Source organism: Gopherus evgoodei, chromosome 7 (genome assembly GCF_007399415.2).
Source record: "Gopherus evgoodei ecotype Sinaloan lineage chromosome 7, rGopEvg1_v1.p, whole genome shotgun sequence".
Lineage (NCBI taxonomy): Eukaryota > Metazoa > Chordata > Testudines > Testudinidae > Gopherus > Gopherus evgoodei.
Window position 1 is genome coordinate 4,683,429 of NC_044328.1, and position 23,273 is coordinate 4,706,701.

The 23,273-nt window shown below is 54.5% G+C and overlaps 1 protein-coding gene across 1 annotated transcript; it reads right to left on the reverse strand.

Moving 5' to 3' along the window:
* Positions 1–2,929: 2,929 nt before the first annotated feature.
* LOC115655039 (steroid 17-alpha-hydroxylase/17,20 lyase) lies at positions 2,930–16,630 on the reverse strand. The gene is made up of 9 exons (XM_030570089.1): positions 16,315–16,630; positions 13,540–13,678; positions 10,940–11,169; positions 10,140–10,226; positions 8,774–8,986; positions 7,944–8,113; positions 7,723–7,826; positions 6,441–6,667; positions 2,930–4,004 (listed from the first exon to the last, which is right to left on the reverse strand). The coding sequence occupies exons 1-9, from the start codon at positions 16,621–16,623 to the stop codon at positions 3,957–3,959; spliced, it is 1,527 nt and encodes a 508-aa protein (XP_030425949.1). The 5' UTR covers positions 16,624–16,630; the 3' UTR covers positions 2,930–3,956.
* Positions 16,631–23,273: the final 6,643 nt, after the last annotated feature.

Consider the following 23,273-nt stretch of genomic DNA (forward strand, 5'->3'; position numbering starts at 1 on the left):
GCCTGGCTTGCCTGGTTTCCCAGGGGCCAGGCACCTACCTGGGGCAGGCTCTTTGCACAGAGCTTGATGCCCATTCCCCTACTTGGCAGGGGGAGTGGCGATGTGTCTGCATCTGCCCCCCGGGCAGGTCTTAGATTGTACAGCTAGAAGGCACCACTGTCATCACCGTCACCCCCCGGCATCCTCTGCCCCTGTCCCCGGCAGCCGAGCCCAGGCAGGAAGCAAGCTGCTGCTGAGGTCTCCCAGTCAGGCTCTGTCAGGCAGAAGTGGCTCCATCCTGTTCCCCGCCTGGCTGCCAGGGAGAGCCACCAAACATGGGAGGGAGAGCGCAAACTCCCCACCACCACCACCATCCCTGGAGGTAACATGGGGCCAGGAGACCACAGTGGCTTGGGGAGGGGAGAGTGTCACTGGGCAGAAGAGACGTGGGGCAGTCGCATGTCTTCCATTTTAGATTGTGCCCCCCAGTACAGGGTGGCACGAGTCATCTACCTGCCACATAGGACCGGGGGATGGGGCTGACGGGAATGATAGTTGCCCTCTTAGTGCAGTCATCGCAATGACCTCAAATGCCCCCTTTTCCTTCTGCAGACACACAACTGGTCCACCCTTCCACGACCTGCCGGCTAGCGATGTCAGGCACCTGGAAAAAATCCCCTCTCAACTGACGTGGCTCTGCTGGCAAAAGGCCAGTGTAGATGGAGTTATACGGGTATAAAAAAACCTTTTGCCAGTACAGCAGATTTTGTTTGGGGAACTACATACAACCGTTCAGAGAACTTCCATCCATCCCCATACACCCTCCATCCAAACCCTTTCTAAATTAGATGAGGCCATAGATAAAATCTAGCAGGCTTGGAAAATAGAAGGGTTTTGTGTTGTTGTTTTTAAATCCATTTACAAACCTAAGTGCCAGAAATGTACAAACTGTCCCCTTCCCCCTATTCCCTCCTGTCCCTCTGCTGTGAGCTGGGTACTTGCCATTCAGCACATCCTTGCTTTTCACACCATCTGGAAGCAGAGGAGCCGCCTGGACCCCTATTTTGCTCTTCCTCCTTTAGAGCAAAACTGCACCCAGCTGCATGATGAAGGGCCACATGCTAAACTCTGCCCTTGGTGACGTGGGCACGTCTCTCCCCAGCAACATAGCAGGCTTGGCATGCAGCTAGCCGAGGGCAGGGTTAGACCCTCTAGCTCATTTGGCCGCGTCTGCAGCACCATTTACTTTGCAAGCTTTGCGTGCACTAAGGTAGTGTTGTAACAAACTCTGGCCAGTCGGGAACTACTCTGCTGTTGCTATGCCATGCACCCTTGGCCATTCAGAACTCCATGGCGACTGACAATCTAGGGTGATGGAACCCAGACCCTTCTGCCCCAGAGCATGAGCTCCTGCTATTTGATCTGAAGAAGAATCTCCATTAGCAGTATAGGGCCTTTGACTCATAGTTGAACAGTTCTGATTTGATCCAAAGGAGGGCAATGGTGGCCCAGACTCACTAGCCAGCTCATTAATTTTCCCAGGTGTTTCTGATGGTGATTTGGATTTTTGGGGTAACGCCTTACAGCTAAAGGTTTCTTTCAGATTCCCTCCCCTCCCAAAGTGCTGGAAATTATTACCAAAAAAACTAGGCTTGCAAGATCGATTGTATTCAGTACTGAAGCCAGAGATCCTAAATCCAAATAGCACAAAGCTTTGGGTTACTTAGCACTTAGTTCCAGATCTGATTTGAACTTTTCTGTTTAGGACTGCGGCAAAGCTGCAGCGCCAAATAGCCTATTTTTGAGCGGGTTTCCCAACAAAAATGAAGAACATAAAAATGGGCCAGACTGGGTTAGACCAAAGGTCCATCTAGCCCAGTATCCTGTCTACCAACAGTGGCCAATGCCAGGTGCCCCAGAGGGAATGAACAGAACAGGGAAACATCAAGTGATCCATCTCTTGTAGCCCATTCCCAGCTTCTGGCAAACGGAGGCTAGGGACACCATCCCTGCTCATCCCGGCTAATAGCCATTGATGGACCTAACCTCCATGAACTGATCTAGTTCGTTTTTGAACCCTGTTGTGGTCTTGGCCTTCACAACATCCTCTGGCAAGGAGTACCACAGGTTGACTGTGCGTTGTGTGAAGAAATACTGCCTTGTGTTTGTTTTAAACCTGCTGCCTATTAATGTCATTTGGTGGCCCCTAGTACTTGTGTTATGGGAAGGAGTAAATAACACTTCCTGATTTACTTCCTCCACACTAGTCATGATTTTATAGACCTCTCTTTTCCAAGCAACATGTGAATATGGCACCATCTAGCGAATGCCTTGGGTAAATCCCATTGCCACATGGGCCAGAGATCAAGTTTGAAAATGCTACGTTCCTGGTTTCACTCCCTTTTACCACTCCTGGGGGACAGGACTGTTGAGGAGGAGACAGAAGACACACAGGGCTTCTAGGAAGCAAAGAAAGCGAGGGCCTGGTGTTTCAGAGGCACTGAACACTGCAGTTCCCACCAGCCCCGCTCCTGGAGTGAGTCCCATGCAGATGCACAGAACCTGCGCATGTGAAGCGCTGTGCAGGATCAGATTCATAGACTGCGGTGACTTTGACAACCCTGGCCACTTCTGATACAGAAAAGATGTCCTTAGAAGGGCATCTTGCCAGGTTAACAATAATAATCCCTAGTTATTATACAGTGCTTTGCAAATCTTAAAGGGCTTCACCAAGGAGTTCAGTATCATTAACGCCATGTCACAGATGGGGAAACTGAGGTACAGAGCAGCAAGAGTCACTTATCCAAGTCACCTGATGGGCAGAGACGCGCGTGTGTGTTATAAAAATCTCATCAACAGAAATTGTTCCAGACCTTTTTTAAGCAGACAAATTAAATAGAACTTAAAACAAGATTTTATTTTATTTTTTTTAAGTGAAAGTTCCCCTGATTCCAACACTAACAAAATCATTCTGGTTTCATTGGGGTAACATTGTGTCAGTATCCCAAAAGTCACATGGGAGTCGGGGGAGAGGGGAGAATCTGTGTGGGTTTGTTGTTTATTTCATACCAGCTCCTGTTTTTGAATACAGGGGAAGAGCTCATTTCTTTCTATGTTCCCTCTGCTGCCACTGGGGTTTTCGGTTTTTTTTTTCTAGTTCTAAGTTGTTGCCTTGTTGCTATTTAGTTAAATATTAAGAGCTCAGGTAATGGGGGTGGGGAGGGAATCTAATTGCATGGCTCCCTCTTGTATAGTCTGGTTTTTACGGCGAGAGCAAACACAGACTCTTTACTCTAGTAAAAGGTTATCCCAATCACTGAGGACATGCTGTAATCCAGCCAGATTGCTGAATAGCTGCGGATCATAAAACCATAGACAGTGAAAATGCCAGCTCGCTGCAGGGTAAATGTTAAAAGGCACCAGCAGATAGGTGATAATACCATTTATTTATATAGCAACACACTTTACAGGGGGCAAGGATGGGCTCGTGGCTAAAACTCCCGCCCAGCAATGGGCAGAGATGGTTTTGATTCCCAGCTCTACCACACTCTTCCAGTGGACTCTTGGCCAAGTCACTTAATCTCCCAGTGCCTTAGTTACCATATGTAAATTGGGGCTAATGCTGCCAGTGCGAGAACTTAGGGATTGTCTGGAGCTCAACGGGGCCTTGATCGCTGCTGGGTGCTACTGTGATATAAACAATGTGGACCAAAGTCATGCTCCTAGAACTGAAAGCACCGACCTTTGGGTGGAACATGGTGAATGTCTACCGGCACACGGCAACCTGACATGCCTAATTAGGACAGCAAGGCAAACGGAGAGACAGAATGTAGTTACCTATGTCGGAACTTGCTTGGCACACCAGAGCTATTTTTGTCAACCTTTTATGGCCGCAAGCAGACAGGAGCACAAGCTGTAGGAAAGAGGAAGGCTGGCCTACTGGTTAGAGCCCCAGCCTGGGACTCAGGAGAAGCGGATTAAATGCTCTGCTCTGCCTCAGTCTCCCGGTGCCTTGGTTTTCCCATCTGTAAAGTGAGGATAATAGTGACTGTGAGAACAAACACATGGAGGATTGTGAGGCACTCAGTTACTACGGTGCCATTGGAGTGAGCGAGAGGGGTCTGAGGGCTCTTTGGAAGAGCTATGTGATGTCAGCTGTGACAGATGCAGCCTGGGACAAGCTCCTAAGTCAGCAGGTCCAGTCTCCTGCTAGCTAACCCCAGCACATACACTGGAAGCTGGCTAAGGGGGTTGTTCCCTGATGGAAGGCTGCTCCAGACCCTCCCCCACTCTCATGGGTAGAAACCTTCCATGAATTTCCAGTCTGAATTTGTTCCTGGCTACTTTATCCTCGTTTGTTCCTGCCTGCTAGCGGCACAAGCTCTTCTCCCTCCCTGGTGTTTACCCCCCTCCCCTGCCGTATTTATAGTGAGCTGCCAGAGCCCTGCTCAGCCTTCGTTTTCCTAGGCTCTTTTCGTCCCCTCTTATAAGACAGGCTCTCTGGTTCCCTGACCGTCCTCGGAGCCCTTTCCTGCACTGCTCCACTCTGAATTCATCTTTCTGGCGTTGCCCCCAGTATTCCAGACGAGGCCGCCCCAGTGCCTTGTTCCAGGACATGGACGCTTCTCTAGCTCAACTGACCCGCCCCCCAGGGTCGCAGCTGCCCGCATCAGCTTTCCAAAACACCTCAGGAGCAGCTGCGCTCATGTTTCCATTAGATGACAAGGGAAAAAGGGGAGCTGTCCCCAGGCTGCCCTCGCCCTGCACCGGTGAAAATTGCTGCTCTCGGGATTCCAGAGTCCTGATCCTTTGGGGCGGCCCAGCTCAGAGAAGGCAGGGGCATTTTGGATGAAGTTTTGTCTCAAAGGCCTGCTTGGGAATGCCGTTGTCTCTCACTAGCTAAGGGACGCATTCAGGCCTTGTGCCATCAGTGCAATCGCTCTGAAGCAGCTGTGGCTAGTGAAATGGCTCCATGTCTAGTTGGCAGCCGGTTTCAAGCGGAGTGCCCCAAGGGTCGGTCCTGGGGCTGGTTTTGGTCAATATCTTCATTAATGATCTGTAGGACGGTGTGGATTGCACTCTCAGCAAGTTTGCAGATGACACTAAACTGGGAGGAGTGATAGATATGCTGGAGGGTAGGGAAAGGATACAGAGGGACCTAGACAAATTAGAGGACTGGGCCAAAAGAAACCTGATGAGGTTCAACAAGGACAAGTGCAGAGTCCTGCACTTAGGATGGAAGAATCCCATGCACTGCTACAGACTAGGGACCGAATGGCTAGGCAGCAGTTCTGCAGAAAAGGACCTAGGGGTTACAGTGGACGAGAAGCTGGATATGAGTCAACAGTGTTCCCTTGTTGCCAAGAAGGCTAATGGCATTTTGGGCTGTATAAGTGGGAGCATTGCCAGCAGATCGAGGGACATGCTCATGCTCCTCTATTTGGCATTGGAGTGGCTGAGGGAACTGGGATTGTTTAGTCTGCAGAAGAGAAGAATGAGGGGGGCGATTTGATAGCTGCTTTCAACTACCTGAAAGGGGGTTCCAAAGAGGATGGATCTAGACTGTTCTCAGTGGTAGCAGATGACAGAACAAGGAGTAATGGTCTCATGTTGCAGCGGGAGGTTTAGGTTGCATATTAGGAAAAACTTTTTCTAGAAGGATGGTGAAGCACTGGAATGGGTTACCTAGGGAGGTGGTGGAATCTCCTTCCTTAGAGGTTTTTAAGGTCAGGCTTGACAAAGCCCTGGCTGGGATTGAACCAGTGACTCCTCTGGGAGCTGGGAGCTGTAACAGACCTCCATCCTCTGCACATCAGGCAGAGAGGATGTAATATGCAGATCAACGATTTCCAGTAGTATACACCTGTGAATTACGCTACTGTCTGTCGAAGGGCTTGTCTACACATGAATCTTATTCTGGATTAAGGCTGGGCGTGAACTCAGAGTGGAACTGTTAGCCCCCTGAGGAGCTGAGCTGGGTCCCTGAGGGCCGAGGCCCCTTTATGGGGGTTTTTCCCCATCTGCTCCCATGGAACAGGAAACCTGCCTCTCCTGGTCCCCTAAGCCCCTCCACTAACTCACTCCCTCTGCACCCTGCCTGGCCCCTGAGGGACTGAACCCCCCTGCAGCCATGGCAGAGCAATGAGGGGGGAGTAGCACACTATATCCTGGTCCATGCAGCCAGGGCACAGCCTCTGACTGCCGTTACAGGGGCTCAGACACCCTGGAACCAGCAGCAGTTTCCCCTGGAGCACTGACCCACTGGGCCCATCCCTGCCCAAATAACGACCCAACCAATGCTCCTTTCACCCGTCCAGAGGATAGAACCATCCCTGGGGTTGGACAGAGCCCTGCCCTGTCCAGCCGCCTCCCACGCTGTGTCCCTGGAGAGGCTGGCTGGGTCCATGGTGCGGGCAGCTCTACACGCCATCCCGCCAGGCCGCCCGCAGTCTGGCCTTGACCTTGAATGGCTGCACTTGGAGTACCACGCCGAACTTGCCCTCCAGCGAGGGCAGCGACTGGCCCGGCAGGGCCTCCAGGGTGAACCGCTGCAGGATCCAGGCCAGGAAGAGGAAGAGCTCCATCTTAGCCAAGCGTTCTCCTAGGCACACCCGGATCCCGGCTCCGAAGGGCAGGTAACTGGGTGAGGGGGAGTAGAGCCGATTGCCCCGCTCGTCCAGGAAGCGACCTGCAGGGGGCGCAGCAGCCTCATTAAAGGGTGGGACAGCATCGTTGGCGAGACGGTTCCTTATGCGCGGGGCCCCTGGGACTGTGGTTGGGGGGCAGAGCTGTTCTACAGCAGGACCGAGGCAGCCCTCTCTGCTTTCTTCATGTTCACCTGCTGGGCAACCGGCCCAGGAGACCCCCACTTGTGTGGGGAAGCGGGGGCTCCGGGCTGAAGCTGGCCGTGGAAGTGCTGGCTTTCCCCCCTGGCCCCAGCCCAGAGGGAGAGGTGTAGGGCGTATCCCAGCCAGTCTCACTGTGCACGTGGTGCATCTCATAAGGGCAGAGACCTGCCAAACTCATCTCACACGTCCCTCCAAAGGGCTGTGCCGGAGTGCCAAGGCCCGAATCGTAGCAGCAACCTGATGGCGTGAGCTCTGCACCCTCCTGCACATACCCCTCCCACACAGACACACTTGGGTCTGTCCTGAGTCCCTTGCTCCATTCGAAGGCGCGAGACAATGCCTCTGCACTTGGAGCCTCTCCGATTTATCACCGGATCCTGGCAGCCCTCGCCTCCCGGGAAGAAGCTCCAGCCTGGCACAGCCCAGGCTGCGTAAGGTCAATGCAAGGTGGGCCAACCTGGTGCTCGAACACAGGAGGCTCCCATGCAGCTGGTCACCTGTGGGCCCAGCGCTGCCCAAACAGAGGGACACAGGTCCCCTTGCTCAGCAGCGCCCCCTGCTGGATGCTTGAGGAGCAGCGTCGCTAGGCTCCATACAGCCCCGCGCTGTCCTCCGCCTGGGAGAACGGGGACTGTGGCCTGGGGACTCAAGGGAGGGCAGCACCTCCTAGCCCAGGGATCCCCCCCAAGCTCGAATGAGCCCCTGGCCGCAGCTCTCCCCACCAGTGATCTGGGCTGCAGCCAGCTCCTGGCTTTGCTCGGCGGTAACAGACAAAGAGGCAAAGTCTGGCACTTCCCTGGCTCAGCAATGACCCCGTCGGCCCGGGGGCAGAGACGGGCGGGTGCTGATGCTAAGCCCAAAGCTTCAGCCAGGAAGGGTGGAGAAAAGGACCCACCTGGGTTAAACTCTTCTGGTTTGTCCCATTCCTTCTCATCGTGGTGAAGGGACCAGATGTTGATGATGACCTGGGCTCCCTTTGGGATGGTGTATTCCCCGATGCTGCAGCGTGGGGGGAGAGGGAATAATTCAGTGCCTTGCTCAGCCATCACCTCCTCCCCCTGTCAAAGGAGGGATAGGGTGGGGCCATGAGCTGGGATGTGCCCAGAGAAGTCTCACCTGGCGTCCGTAAGGGCCACATGTGGGATCAGCAGAGGGGAGATAGGCCGGATGCGCAGGACCTCGCTGATAGTGGCCTCCAGATAGGGTAGCTGCTGCCTGTCGCTAAGCTGGGGGTGTCTCTCGAAGCCGATCTTCTGATCCAGTTCCTCCTGGATCTTCCTCTGCACCTAGGGGCACAGTCCAGCCGGACCAGCGTTAGCCGAGCAAAGGGATTGCTAAAGGCTACAGGTCTCCCTATAGCAAAGCATGTCACTTTGATCCAGCTACTAAATGATCTGGGTAGGGTACATATACTACTGCCCCCTAGTGAATTGAATCAGGACCCTCACTGTGTGTCCTGGGCCCTGTAAGGCCAAAAGCTAGTGGAGATTCTCTGTAGGGACTGTCTGAGTTCTGTCCCTAGCTTGGTGTGCAGCAGAGCCCCATTCGATGGGTCTCAGCAGGGCCCAGCTTTGTCACAATATTGACCCAGAACAGCTTGTTTGGCCCCTCCAAGCAGGACAGATGTGAAGGATCGCTGTTAAATGCTCGCCAGGTCTGAGGGGGGTTCCAGAGACCCTGGGATCATTGAGGGGGACCTCAGCCCAAGCTAGGTAAGGGGTAGCTATTCCAGAGGAGATTGTTAGTCTAGGACAGACAGGAAATGCCTGGGGACCGGGCCACTGGGCACACGCTCATCCTGCCCTCCATGTTCCACAGCCAGCCCTGCGGCCACGCAAGGAATGGCCTGGAGGAGGGGGCACCCTGGGTGCTCTTCTCCAGCAGGCTCTGCGCTTCGGGGTGGGCGCGGGGCAGCAGGGCCGGGTGGGCAGGGGGGGCGTGCGCACCTCTGGGTAGTGGAGCAGGTAGAGCACAGCCCACTTGAGCCCGGTGCTGGTGGTCTCGACGCCCGCCCCGAAGATGTCGGCCACGGTCATGAGGAGGTGGTCGTCCGTCAGCTCCAGCGGCTGGGCCAGCCGGCTGTTGTTGTTCTCCAAGTTGAGCTGGGCGCGCAGCAGCGCATCCATCAGGTCGTTGGCCGAGTCGCTGCCCAGTGCTTCCTGCAAGGGGGCAGGACAGCAGGGGTGAGGGTGGCTGCCGGGGAGCTGGGCAGGTGGGTCCCTCCCGGCCCCCTGCTACCTCTCAATGTCAGTTCATACGCCAGGGCAATCGGATGGGCCTAGAGCCACTTGCCCCCTCCCCACCCAGAAAGCCCCCACTGGGGTGGATGAGGGGTATGGGCCCAACACTCCAAGCCAGGTGAAGGTGGCCATTTAAGATGGATGGGAGCAGTGTCTTTGCCCCTGACCTGTGGCTAAACTTCCCACCTCCCCAGCACTCCCTTCCCCCACCCGACGGGGGCTGGGGACAAGGGCAACGTTCGGTCCTGCCTGGGAACATACTAAGCCTGGGTAATAACACCTCGCTCTCACCAGTAGGTCTCACAGCACTTTGCAAAGGAGCGGGCAGTACCATTAGCCCCATTTTACAGATGGGGAAACAGAGGCACAGGGCAGGGACAGGACCTGCCCACAGTCACTCAGCAGGCCAGCGGCAGAACCCAGCTCTCCTATTCACAAGGCCTCTCCGTGTGGCTGGGAAGTATCATTAGCTTCATGTTACAGGTGGGAAACTGAGGCATGGGGGGGGCGGGACTTGGCTCAGGTTACACAGTGGGTCGGCAGGAGATCTGGGAATTGGACCTAGATCTGCGCTGCTGCGGGACGTTTCTATGCTACCCACTCCAGAGTGGGGTGTGGTGGCAGAGCTGAGCATGGGGAGCCCAGGACTGGGATAGCAGCAGGTGCTGGAGTTCAGGACTGGGGGGCACTAGCAGTGCTGGGGCAGGCAATCCCATGCTGTAGCCCCCTCCCCACTGTACACCACGCACTGTGGGTGTGGGAAGAGTTTCTTTTCCTTAGAGTAAGGTGAGGGTTGTACATGGAGTGGGGGGCATGGTTCCCTGGTACTGCTAAACTCCTCCCTTCATGTAATCACAGCAGGTGCTGTGTGCTCCCATCCCCTGGGTCAGCTGAGGCTCCTGCTGCCTGGGGACAGATCAGCAATGGTGGGTGCAGATCCCCATGGCAAGGCCTCGATGATTTGGAAACGTGGGGTGCAGATTGTTGCAACACACCCCCCAGCCCGGCGGCTGGGACCCAGGCCCAGCCCTGGGTCTGTGCAGCCTGTGAGCAGCCACGCGGAGCCACCTACCTTGTGTTCCTTGAACTGCTTCTGCAGCAGCCGGTCTCTGACCTCCACGCACCTCTTCAGCAACGCCAGGTCCTTGTTGGGAAAAACCTGCGGGAGGAAAGACCAGCGGTGACACCCATTCGCTCCCCTTCATCTCAGCCCAGCCCCACGTGCTCCCTAGGGGCGCTGACATGCCCTGCGAAGTCTGAGGCAGGTGTGCATCCCAAGCCAGAGCAAGTGCCCCCTGGTTCCCAAACTAGCTGTTTTCTTCCAGAGCCCTGGGTCTCCCAGCAGGTCCAGCTGGGGGGTGGGGGAGGTGGCCCACCAGGGTCCGTAGGACCCTTAGTGTCAGGTGCCTAGTTTGGGCAGCAAAACGCTGTGGGCTAAAGTCACCCACTTCTTCTGAATGGCTGGGGTAGGTAGCAACAACTGCAAATGTCCAGCAGCGTCCGAGAGCCAGCACGGTGCCGCGGCAGCGAGCCGGGGACTGTCCTTCAGAGAGCAAGACGACAACCTTCTCTTGGTGCTTCTGGGAAGTGCTGGTGTTTTCTGTGCTCTGTGTTTTGTGCAAATCCACCAATGTACCAAGGTTGTCAACTGGCTGCTGGACATCGCTTTGCCGACCTCCCGGTGAACGTAGCAACGATTTTATAGTCACTCTCTGACTGCAGTGAATTCGTGCCTGGTGCCGCTCCAGCCAGAGAGAGGTTCTGTGGGCTACTAGGCGAGTCAGCCAGCCTACTCTGGCCAGTGAAAACCGAGGAGGGGCAAATCAGAGCAGGGCTAAGAGCCCCTCTTCCACCAGCGCCTCCAGCTCTCACCTGCAGACAGGGGAAGATGTCCACCAGGCTCTCTTGGCCCACCGTGTCCACGATGCCTTGACTATATTGCAGCGTGGCCTCGAAGTCGGGATCCTCTCGCTTGTAGCAGGAGCTGAAGCACAGAGAGCACATCACATTGGTGATGGCTCGGCTGAACTCCGGAGCTATGTCCAGGAAGGTGTCCTGCGAAGTCCTGAGAGTCTCGCACAGGGAGGCAGCTTCCCGGTAGACTAGAAGGCAGAAGAGAGATGGTGGCGCATCTGATGAGCACCAGAGTCTGGCAAGCGGGGACAGCGGATTGAGCCTGGGAGGGTGTCAGCACAACTGGGGTGAGGGTGACTGGAACTGGACTTGGGGGCGGGGTGGTATATCGTGTACAGGGCTGGAATAGCAGGGGGCTGTGGGTCAGGATAGAGAGAGATTGGCAGCACTGTGGGGGAGCCCGTGACCGGAATAACAGGCGGCTGTGGGTCGGGGTCAAGGGGTATTGGCAGCACTGTGGGGGAGCCCATGATGGGAATAGCAGGGGGCTGTGGGTCAGGGTCGAGGGGTATGGGCAGCGCTGTGGGGGAGCCCGTGACCGGAATAGCAGGGGGCTGTGGGTCGGGGTCTAGGGGTATTGGCAGCGGGGGGAGCCCATGACAGGAATAGCAGGGGGCTGTGGGTCGGGGTCGAGGGGTATTGGCAGCGCTGTGGGGGAGCCCGTGACCGGAATAGCAGGGGGCTGTGGGTCAGGATAGAGAGATATTGGCAGCACTGTGGGGGAGCCCATGACAGGAGTAGCAGGGGGCTGTGGGTCAGGGTCGAGGGGTATTGGCAGCTCTGTGGGGGAGCCTGTGACCGGAATAGCAGGGGGCTGTGGGTCGGGGTCGAGGGGTATTGGCAGCTCTGTGGGGGAGCCCATGACAGGAATAGCAGGGGGCTGTAGGTCAGGGTCGAGGGGTATTGGCAGCTCTGTGGGGGAGCCCGTGACCGGAATAGCAGGGGGCTGTGGGTCGGGGTCGAGTGGTATTGGCAGCGCTGTGGGGGAGCCCGTGACCGGAATAGCAGGGGGCTGTGGGTCGGGGTCGAGTGGTATTGGCAGCGCTGTGGGGAGCCCATGACCGGAATAGCAGGGGGCTGTGGGTCGGGGTCGAGTGGTATTGGCAGCGCTGTGGGGAGCCCATGACCGGAATAGCAGGGGGCTGTGGGTCAGGGTCGAGTGGTATTGGCAGCGCTGTGGGGGAGCCCGTGACCGGAATAGCAGGGGGCTGTGGGTCGGGGTCGAGGGGTATTGGCAGCTCTGTGGGGGAGCCCGTGACCGGAATAGCAGGGGGCTGTAGGTTGGGGTCGAAGGGTATTGGCAGCGCTGTGGGGGAGCCCGTGACCGGAATAGCAGGGGGCTGTGGGTCGGGGTCGAGTGGTATTGGCAGCGCTGTGGGGGAGCCCGTGACCGGAATAGCAGGGGGCTGTGGGTCGGGGTCGAGTGGTATTGGCAGCGCTGTGGGGGAGCCCGTGACCGGAATAGCAGGCGGCTGTGACTTGGGGTCGAGAGGTATTGGCAGCGCTGTGGGGGAGCCCGTGACCGGAATAGCAGGCGGCTGTGGCTTGGGGTCGAGAGGTATTGGCAGCGCTGTGGGGGAGCCTGTGACCAGAAGAGCAGGGGGTAGGTAACAGGACGAGGTCTGGGCTGATGATTCAATTGCTGCCTGTGGATTGTGGGGGAGGCAAGGAAGATGAGACTGTAAAAGCAACATGTGTCCCAGCTCATGAGTCAGGCCCAGTAAAACTCGTGGCTGATTTGGTAAAAATTCCCAGCAGTGTCACGGGTAAAGAATCGATTTTCCCGGGATAAGCGCAGCCACCACGTCCTCCCCAGACTGGAAGGAGGCAGTGCCAGGAATCCGTGTGGGCTGATCTCACGCTCGCTGTGCCTCGTAGCTCGTTTTCCAAGCAGCGATGCCACTAGCTATGGGCCTCGGCTGCTGAACTGCTGCCGTGGTACAAGCCTCACCCAGCACGAGATCGGCACACGCGGATGGCACTTCCTCCACCTTGCTTTTGGAACCTCACAGGACGGGCCTAATGCTGCGATTTCCATGCAGGCCCTGAAATCGTGCTTTTCACAGGGCCCTCATCATGATTAAGGCACGACAGCAGAGCTGTGATATGCAGAGCCTGGGTCCGGGATAGCCCAGGGTCTGCAGGGTGGGATTGGGAAGTACCAGTGGTACTGTGCATGTGGGGGAGCCCAGGGCCTGCAGGGCGGGATTGGGAGGTACCGGCGATCCCGTGTGTGCGGGGAGCTAGGGACTGGGATAGCCCGGGGCCTGCAGAGCAGGATTAAGAGGTACCAGTGGTACCGTGCATGCGGGGAGCCCGGGGCTGGGATCGCCCAGGATAGACGTGGGGTAGGTAAAACATGGGGTAGGTCAATGAACAGATGGGAGAAACTGAGGCACAGAACACCACTGTGACTTGCCCAAGGAATCTGTGGTGGAGCAAGGAATATAACCCATTCCGCTATCTGCCAGCGCTGCACCCTACCCAGTAACCCATCTGTCTCCTCTGCCACGGTTTGCTGGCCTCCCCAGATGCAGAGGCAGGGGAGTGGCACTTACTGATTTTCTCTAGGGCCAGCGTCCCTTTTCTGAACACGGAGAGTGCCGCGTGCACCTGCTTACGCTGGAATTTCCAGAGCGGGCTGTAGCTGGCGAAGGCGATGTCTTTGCCGTCCCTGGTCAGCATGTCCGTGGTCACCTGAGGGCAAGGAGAGGGACATAGCAATCTCCTCTGCCGCTGGCAGGACAGCGAGATGGGAGTGGAAAACCTGGCCTGGGAGCCAGCTATGTCACCTTGCCACGTCTGCACCCTGCTTTAGCCCATCCCGGCAGGGTTCTTCCCTGCGGGCCCGGCCCCCCCAGGTGTTGGAGCTGACCTGGATCAGCCATGCAGTGCCTAGCTCCTGCCGGGCCCAAGGGGCTAAGCCAAGGTCCAGTGCTCTGCATGGCCATAGGGGACACACTGGGCTGCCTCCAAGTCCCGGGCGCTGCGGGGTGAGCAACTGGGACAGTGCCTGTAACCTGTGTGGACACAGGAGTGCCTTGTCTTGGGCATTGGTGCCCCCCTCTGGATATTTAAGGAACAGCGTGGGAGGAAATGGGTCAGCCTGGCCTCTGGCCTGCAGGTCTATGGGGTTTGGTGCCTGAGCTTTGTCCCGTCTGTGGCTGGAGTTACAGGGCTGATGGAGTGGTGGCGTGGGAGCAGCTGGCATGTCTTCCTGCCCTGCCCACTTGGCTGCAGTTCCAGTGTGCTTGGTTAGGGCTGGGGGAGCAGCTTTTCACCTCCACCGAGCCCGCCTCCTTCCACCCCACATTTTCTGGCCCTACACAAGTTCAACATCTCTGGGGTTGGCAGAGTGGCATCTCTTGGATCAATGGTAAATTTGGCCCTTTGGGGCTGTATAAAGCCCTACACACAGTCTGTGACACCATCCCTAGAGCACATTTCATCCCAGAGCATCTACGAGAGCTTTGCATGTTATGCAGGCACCAGAGCAGCTTAACCCAGCGCTGAAAATGCAGCCACCTCTGGGATGGAACGCAGCCCCACTTTAACAGTGCATGCCAGTCTCGCCCAACAGTTTGGGACAAGAGGTGACGTGCCCTCCCCCATTGAAACCAGAAGGGGAATGTGGCCAGGGCAGGGGGGGTCCTCTGGGACACATACATGTCCCTGGACCTGCAGCCTGGGTCAGCAGAGTCACTCTAATGTTGTGGGGATAAATGAAGCATAGGGGAAAAAACCCCGAGTGGCCTTCAGGAGGCAGATGTGAGTAGAGACGCTGCCGTGGTGGGGTCATTACTGTCACATACTGAAGTAACCCTGTTGTGACCCAAGAGACCCTCTTAATGCCAGCTGACCAGGGGTTTCAGACATAGCCGGATTCTGGGCTGTCTATTCTGGTTCACCAAAGAATGTCAGGTGAGGTCTAAAGGGAAAGCCTGGGTCATCAGAGGCGTTGTGACATGGATGTGCAGAGACTACGTGAGGCGTTATGCCCAGAGACTGGAAATACGTTTTAACGTCTGTACCAAGATAGCGTTGGCCAGCCAGGTTTTCTGTCAGAGAAAGGATGTTTGTTCCCCTGTTTCTCTGTTGGCGTGTAAATAAAGCATAGGAAGCTAACACAACAGGTGCAGGTCGACATTCCAAATCAACAGAGAGACACAAACACAACAAGGAGGAGCACACAGAAAAAAACAAGTGACGGCGGTAGTGAGGCATGATACTGCCTCTGAGGACAGATAATAAACTTTGGGGATACACAGAGAAGGCAAAGAGGACACCCCCTTCTCCTGCACCTAGGAAGCAAATGGGCAGTGCATTGATACCCATGAAAACTGGATCACAATCGGCCTTGGTCAAAATTTGGGGTGAGCGAAACTGCTGTATGCAGGAGGTGGACCCGTGAGGTCTGTTTAGTCTCTGGAAAGCATGGTATCATTTTGTTTCCAGGCTCCTCACTCACCAGCTCCTAAAGCTCTAAACTCTGATAACAAACTCAGTCGTGTTTTCACTAGAATTATATGGCTGGGCTGTGGTGTTAAATCAAGCACTGGTTTGGAGCTGAATCTGACCATCTGGTGCCAAGACTGTGCCTTTGGGGATAGCAAGCCTGGGATTTCTGAGCGTAGTCAGTGTCAGGGGCTGGCTACCCAGGGCAACACTTCAAAGGGACATGGGGAGTGGGGTGCACCTGTTGTGACCCTGCAAGGCTAAGTGAGGTCTAGCCCAGAGGAGAGTGCTTAGCTGGTGGTGTTAGGAGCAGGCCTCCAGCTAAACACAAGCAGGATTCCTGTATTCTGGAGGTCAGGGGGTAACCAGGTGACTCACGAGCCTGGGTACCCTAAGAACCAGCCACTTTTATCCCGAGGGTGCCACCTACATGAATAAAGAGGCTTTAGTTCCTGCACAGCAGCTCAAGGGTTAACAGGAGCATGGTTTTCCCCCCTGTGTGGGACCTCAAGCTGGGGCTATGAACAGGTCGGGGAGTCAGGGGGTGGATGGGTCTCACAGTCACTCCTCCCTTTCCTTCTGACTAGATGGGAAGGAGGGGAAATGTGGGGTCATCATAGTGGAAAGGGTCTGACCCGCTGCCCTCGTGTGTTTAATACCTGTCATTCAACTATCTTAAAGCACCACAAGGTGGGGTATTATCCCCCTGCTTTTAGAGATGGGGAAACCGAGGCACAGAGTGGGGAAGTGCCTTGCCCAAGGACCCCCAGCCGGCTGGGAATAGAACCCAGGTGTCCCACCCCTGTGCTCTACTCACTAGGCTTTGCTGCCTTTCTATCCCAGGCAGCTAGAGGGACAGCGCCGCATGGGTTACTTACAGTGTGGGGCCGGCCGGCAAAAGTATTTCCCTTTTTCAGCACCTCCTTGGCATGCCGGTAGTGGCTCACCACCACCATGTAGTGGGAGCCCATCTTCAGGGAGTAGAGGCTGCCGTATTTCTTCTGCAGGCTGTGGAATAGGAGGTGGAGCTGGGGATTACCGCCCAGATGTAGCAGGCTCCCGATGATGGGCAGGGAGGGCAGGCTCCTAGGGTACTTGGGCCTGGACTCTGCTTTCCCCTTTGCCCGTCTCCAGAAGGAGAGGAGCACCAGCACCAGGAGCAGTGCGGCCAGGACTGGGACCATCATCCTTCGATGTGGCTGTCGGCTCTCCCTGGAGTGAGCGAGGCACGATCCCTTATAAGGGTTTTTGCTGACATTGCCTTGGCTTGGGGTTGCCTGTTGCCTTGCAGAGGGCTGTGTTATCAATAGCTTGGAAGATAACCAGTCACTTGGGCTGGAATGCAGCCAGCCTCCCGGCTGCCAGCGCACCGAGAGCAGAATCCGTCTTTAGTGAGTTTGGCTAATTGAGCTGGTCTTTGCCAGCTCCTAAAAATCCCAGCAAAATTAACATGGGTTGTGGGTTTGGCAGGCAGGAAGGATCAGCAGAGCCTCCTGGGGTCAGAGCAAACCTAGGGACCATTGCCTTTGCCAGGATGCATGGCAAGACTTTCTTACTGTTATGTGCATTAGGGTAGCCGCTAGAGGCCCCCCCCAAGTGAAATTGTGGCCCCATTGCAGCAGGTGCTGTACAGCTGCATAGTGAGAGCCAATCCTGGCCCCTGACCATTTACAATCCAGTTAGACAAAGGAAGATTTCAATCCCCATTGCACACAGGGGGACCATTCAAGGAGTAGGAGACTGGCCAAAGGTGGGACTTGAACCCAGGTCTTCAGTGGCATAATCCAGTGCTTTAATAATCAGGAGCCCTCTCCTTAGTGACTCCCTGGGGACCAGCCTGCTTGTGCAGGGATCTAGGCAGCTCTCATGAGCTAAGCAGCCTCGGGCTAGGTCAGCAGTACATTGCTGGAAGAGCCCTGAAGTGGTGTTGGAAATCCAGTAGCAGGGGGGTCTTCCCTCTGAATCAGTAGGGAGCCAACACCACTGGATTTCCTGACTTAAAACCCACTTCTTAGAGCCGTTCTCACCTGATTTACTGTGTACTCTGGGAGCAAGGAGCTAGGGAGGGCACCACACATCAGAGCTCCAAGCAGGGACCACCACTGTGTTTTTATATTGCCAAAGTATCCGTATAGTGGCTATTGGGAACAGCCAAAATAACTCAATAGCACAGAAGGACGGTTTGTGTGGCTAGTCACAAAAGGCACATTAACAGCGTCCATTCCCCAAGTGATCTGACCTGGGTAACACAGGCCATGGGACTTCCCTGAATTCATTCCTGTTCAGGTCTTTTAGAAAAACGGGATTTAACATTTGCCAGTGATGGAGACTCCACCGTAACCCTGGGTAAGTTGTTCCAGTGTTTAATTACCCTCCCTGTTAAAAATATGCATCTTTAATGCTAATCTAAGCCCGGGACAGCTCTAGATATTTTGCCGCCCCAAGCACGGCAGGCAGGCTGCTTTCAGCGGCTTGCCTGTGGCAGGTCCCCAGTCCCACGGATTCGGTGGCACGCTTGTGGGAGGTCTGTTGAAGCCGCGGGACCAGCGGACCCTCTGCAGGCATGCCACCGAAGGCAACCTGCCTGCCGCCCTCCCGGTGACCGGCAGAGCGCCCTCCATGGCTTGCCGCCCCAGGCACGGGCTTGGCGTGCTGGTGCCTGGAGCCGCCCCTGTCTAAGCCTGTCCATTTTCAACTTCTAGCCATTAGCTCTTGTTATAGTTTTGTCTGCTAGACTGAAGGAGGCTCTAATCTCAAATTTCTGTCCCTCACATAGGTATTTACAGACGGCGATCGTCGCCCTTTAACCTTCTCTTTCATCAGTTAAATCAGTTGAGCTCCTTGCATCTGTCACTATGAGGCATGGCTTCCAATCAATTGATCATTCTCGTGGCTCTTCTTTGAACCCTCTACGCTCACACGGGGTTGCATAGGTGTAACTGGGAGACAGGGTGATGCATGGTCGGGAGAAGCAGGGGCAGCTCTAGGCATTTTGCTGCCCCAAACACAGCAGGCAGGCTGCCTGGGGAGGCCAGCGGACCCTCCGCAGACAAGCCGCCAAAGGCAGCCTGCCTGCTGCCCTCGCGGTGACGGGCAGAGCGCCCGCAGTGGCTTGCCACCCCGAGCACGCGTTTGGCGTACTGGTGCCTGGAGCCGCCCCTGGGGGGAAGAACTCAGTTATACTCTGAGATCGCACAGTGAGATGGAAAACCCAGCTTGAAGCACAGCTGAGCAGGGAATCACTGAGGGAAGTTAGACTGACACAAGTGCCTCACCTGAACTCACCCGCTCAGAAAACTTCAGGGAGCTCTTTGCGCCTAAAGCAGCTAAGCAATATGAGCACACAGCAATGCTGCAGCAACTTTTGGGGTGGACTGTGGAGCTGGAGCAGGCACAGATGTCTCTGTCACTAGTCCTGTCCTTTAGACTAAGGCCTGGCTACAACCCAGTGCTGTTTTCCAGTGAGTGGGAAGGAAAAGCGAGTGCCTTTGGGGTGCTTTGAAATAGCCAGGCTGTACAGTTACATAGCTCCACTGTGTAGAAAGAAGGGCAGTTACTCTTCAATCAAACAGGAAACAATTCATAAGGGAACTGGCTTCTTTTGGAACAGCCCTAAAGGACCCTTCCTGCTCTGATGCATGGCCTTGCCACGTCCGTAGGAAGTACCACATCAGATGACTCGATGACGTTAAAAAGGCTCTTGTGCTGTATGATGTCTGCTCCTGTGTTTGCAGCACATTGGGTGAACCCAGCTGCAGTTTTTTCATGCAGCAGTGCCGTAGCCAGGGGTTGACCCAGTGAGGAAGGGACAGTTCTCCATCCGGAAGAAGAGTCGAGGCAGAGGACGGAGCAGGGCAGGACCCCACGTGATGGTGTTTCCTGTGGCAGTGGGAGTTCTCTTGAAAGGGGTCCTGAAAGAGGTGGGCCTTGCAGCCCTGAATCGTTAGCAATGAATGTGGATTCCTTTTGCACTGATTCCCCACGGGTTACATTACATGTGGCACAAAAAGCACCAGCCCACTCTAGCTTAGGGGTGCCTCCCAGCCCAAAGGAAGCCTTGAGGGGGGCTCTCAGGTACATGGGTGCAGATGTGGAGAGTCTCTGCCGGACAAAATGCCAAGGGATTTACCTCAGAGCAGAACTTGGACCCCAAGTCTGAGATATGACGCAACTTTATTGCCTGCCTCCTGCACAGTCCCGTCTCTGAGTCCACCGAGAGTACCAGAGGGCCTTGTTAGCTGGTGCCACGACCACCTGCAGGCATTCTAAGTGCTCAGCGCACGTCCCATGGCACCAGGGCAGGGAGTGAATTAGCCAGAGAAATTTGCCTCCAAAACTTTGTACCCATTCCTCAGCAGGCCCTCTGTGACCGAGGGCAGCCACTGGCTGTGTTTTCTCTGGGAAGAGGCAGGCTGGGGCGCGGAGTAGTGCTGTGGTTACGTATGGCTTCACCTCTGCCTTTTTGCAGCTTGTGAGCTGTGTGATAAAGCAGCACTTTGTTTTCTGGCTCAGTCTTGGGGTGGTGTGTACATGTACCGTGAGTGCATCTTCTCCCTCTGTTTGTGGGAAATGAACCCGGTCTGATGTGAATGAAGCCAACACCGCTCTGCTGCTACCCCGGCTTACAATACATTGAGACTCAAAGAGAGGCTTCTGGAGGACAGTTTTCTACCTACTGGATTTAATGGCAGGATCCAGCTGTCACCATGAAAGGGAACTGCGCTAAGATTGGGGAGTGAGGAACATACATCCACAGGGGTATGGTGCAATCTAATTAACTTGTGGAGCAGTCTGAGATGGTGGGTGGAAAGTTCTGTAGAAGGGCAGTGTATTTTTATGAATATTGTTGCTACTTTGTAAATGGGCAGGACGAAGGGCAGTGTGTTCAAACTACAGAATGGCAGATTAAATCTCAGGAAAAACTTCCTAACTATAAGAACAGTAGGACAATGGCACAGGCTGCCTAGGGAGGTTGTGGAAGCTCCTTCACTGGAGGTTTTCAAAAGGAGGCTGGAGCCATCTGTCATGGATGGTTTAGACACAACAAATCCTGCATCTTGGCAGGGGGTTAGACTAGATGACCCTTGTGGTACCTTATAATCATAGATTATTAGGGTTGGAAGGGACCTCAAGAGGTCATCTAGTCCAACCCCCTGCTCAAAGCAGGACCATCCCCAAATGGCCCTGTCATAGTATAATTCCCAATTCTGAAGCTTAGCGTCCAAAATATGGGTACTAGCATGAATTCCCCTAGGCTTAATTACCAGCTTAGATCCTGTAGTGCTGCCACCAATCAGGACTTAGAGTAGAGTGCCTGATAAACTCTGGTCTCCCCATAAACCTTACCTAGGGACCCCCAAGACCCAAATTCCTTGAGTCTCACAACAAAGGGGAATAAACCATTTCCCTCCCCTTCTCTTCCCCTCCAGGTGTTCCCTCCCTGGGCTCCTGGAGAGAGATACAGATTCAAGCTCTGTGAATCTAAACACAGGGATTCCCCCTTCTCCTTTCTTCCTCCCAGATCTTTCCCTGCCCTGAGTACACTAGCAGATCACCGTGATTCAAACTCCTTGAATCACAACACAGAGAAATCAGGTGGGTTCCCCCCCTTTCTCTCCCCCTCCCTTCTCCTTCCCTGTTAAGTACAGACTCAATTCCCTTGAGCCTCAACAAGGGGAAAAATCAGACAGGTCTTAAAAGCAAAACTTTTAATAAAAGAAAAAAAAAGAATAAAGAAAATCACTGTAAATTCAAGATGGAATATTACAGGGTCTGTCAGCTTCTAGAAACTGGAGAAACAGCCTCCTCCAGCAGAAATACAATTTAAAATACTTTTAGCCAAATACACATTAGACCTCTATCAGCCAGATACACATTTGCAAATAAAGAAAAACAAATAAAAAGACTATACCGCCTTTCTACCTTTGTACTTACAAAATTGGAATAGAAGACTAGAGAGCCTGTAGGTATGTGTGGTCACTCTCAGAGCCCAGAGAGAACAAAGCAAAACCCAAAAAACACAAACAAAGGCTTCCCTCCACCGAGATTTGAAAGTATCTTGTCTCTTGATTGGTCCCCTGGTCAGGTGTTTGGTTCCCTGTTTGTTAACCCTTTACAGGTAAAAGAGACATTAACCCTTAACAATCTGTTTATGAGAGGCCCCCTCAAGGATTGAGTTCACAACCCTGGGTTTAACAGGCCAATGCTCAAACCACCAAGCTATCCCTGCCTCCTGTCTAACCTTCTGGTTCTATGAATGACTAGCTGCCCCTTTACAATGGGCATCTTGCTGAGGCTGCTTGGGTTTACATCTGGCTTACGTCTGGTCAGTTTCCTTTTTGCCATGGAGCCAAGACTCCATGACATCCTTCCAGCTGCCGTCGGGAAGGCTGATGCTGTCCCAGTTTCCTAGCATCCACTTTCCATTCGGGTGGCCTCGACAGCTGTCCTTAGTGGCTGGGTTCCCTTGAACACCTCAAGGTAATGGCCAGGACAGTGCTCGGAGTGTGCACTTAAATGACATAGATAAGACGGTATGTTCCAGAACGAAGATAAACCACGCGTGCTTCAATTAAGGGCTTGTCGTGTTGGCCGAGCTCCGAGTTCTCTCTCTGCTGCTGCCTGATTTCCACTGTACCCTTGGGGACAGATTCAGCACAGTGGGCTCGAGGAGGTGGACGAAGTTAGTTACTTTTCCAAGGGGTCGTAAAGCCACTACTTGGGGGAATGAGACAGGGGTGGTGGGAGGGGAAGTAATGCAAATGACAAGGCAGGTGCAGGGATGTAAGTCTGCATTGTGCCTCAGTTTCCCCCAAATAAAAAGGATAAGACTTACCCATGAGAATGAGTGAGGGGAGCTCTGAGGCACATGAGCAGCTACTCTAATCTCCTTTGAGACTCCCAAGTGCTAGAGCAGTGGAAAATGTTATATTAGCAGCAGTACATTGGTAGTATGGTAGCAGTCATCCTGCCTTTAAAGCAACCAGGAAGCAGTTTATTTACATGTTTCCCTGGGCCAAGACCAGCAATGTCTTTCCCAAGCTGGTGTAAGAAGAGCAATCTCAAGAGGTAAAAGCTAGGGGCAAAGGTTATAATATCAAAGGAGTGTTGGCAAGTGGGTAGTGCAGGGGTCTGGGAGCTAAGTCTCATCGGTTCCACGCCACTGACTTGCTATGTGAATTGGGGCAAGTCACTTAGCCCTTCTGAGCCTGTTTACCCATCTGCAAAATGGAGTTAATGATACTCCCCTGCCTGCTGGGGGACGACTGATATCCTCGTGTCTGTAAATCACTTTGAGATCCTGTGATGAAAAGTAAATAAGAAGCATTGTTGTTGTTCTGAAGTGGACACTTTGAATTTTTCCTATACACACTGAGGCCTGGTCTATGCTCAGAGTTTAGATCAGCATAGCCATGGCTCTCAGGGGTGTGAAAAATCCATGCCGCTGACCGCTGTAGCAAAGCTGAGCTTGTAGATGCAGCTAGGCGGATGAAAGGATGCTTCCTTCGACCTAGCTATCATTGCTGGGACAGGAGAGGTGGTTTTCCGACAGTGACAGAAAAGACCCTTCTATCAGTATAGGCAGCGTCTACACTACCGGTTACGCTGACATAGCTATGTATTGTAGCTATGCCGCTCTAGCCCCTGTAGTCAGGGCCGGCTCCAGGGTTTTTGTCGCCCCAAGTGGCGGGGGAGGGCGGGGGGAGAAAGCCGCGATCGTGATCGGCAGCACTTCAGCAGCAGCCCCACCGCGCCGCTTCATTCTTCGGTGGCAATTCGGCGGCAGATCCTTCCCTCCGAGAGGGATTGAGAGACCCGCCACTGAAGAGCCAGACGT

Bases quoted from the DNA above. Each gene is read 5' to 3' on its own strand.
- LOC115655039 (XM_030570089.1), bottom strand. From the start codon at position 16,623: ATGATGGTCCCAGTCCTGGCCGCACTGCTCCTGGTGCTGGTGCTCCTC. The intron at 13,679-16,314 runs GTAAGTAACCCA...CCTTGCCCTCAG, and splicing joins TTGCCGGCCGGCCCCACACT to GTGACCACGGACATGCTGAC. The intron at 6,668-7,722 runs GTGGGTCCTTTT...CGCCCCCTGCAG, and splicing joins ACCAGAAGAGTTTAACCCAG to GTCGCTTCCTGGACGAGCGG.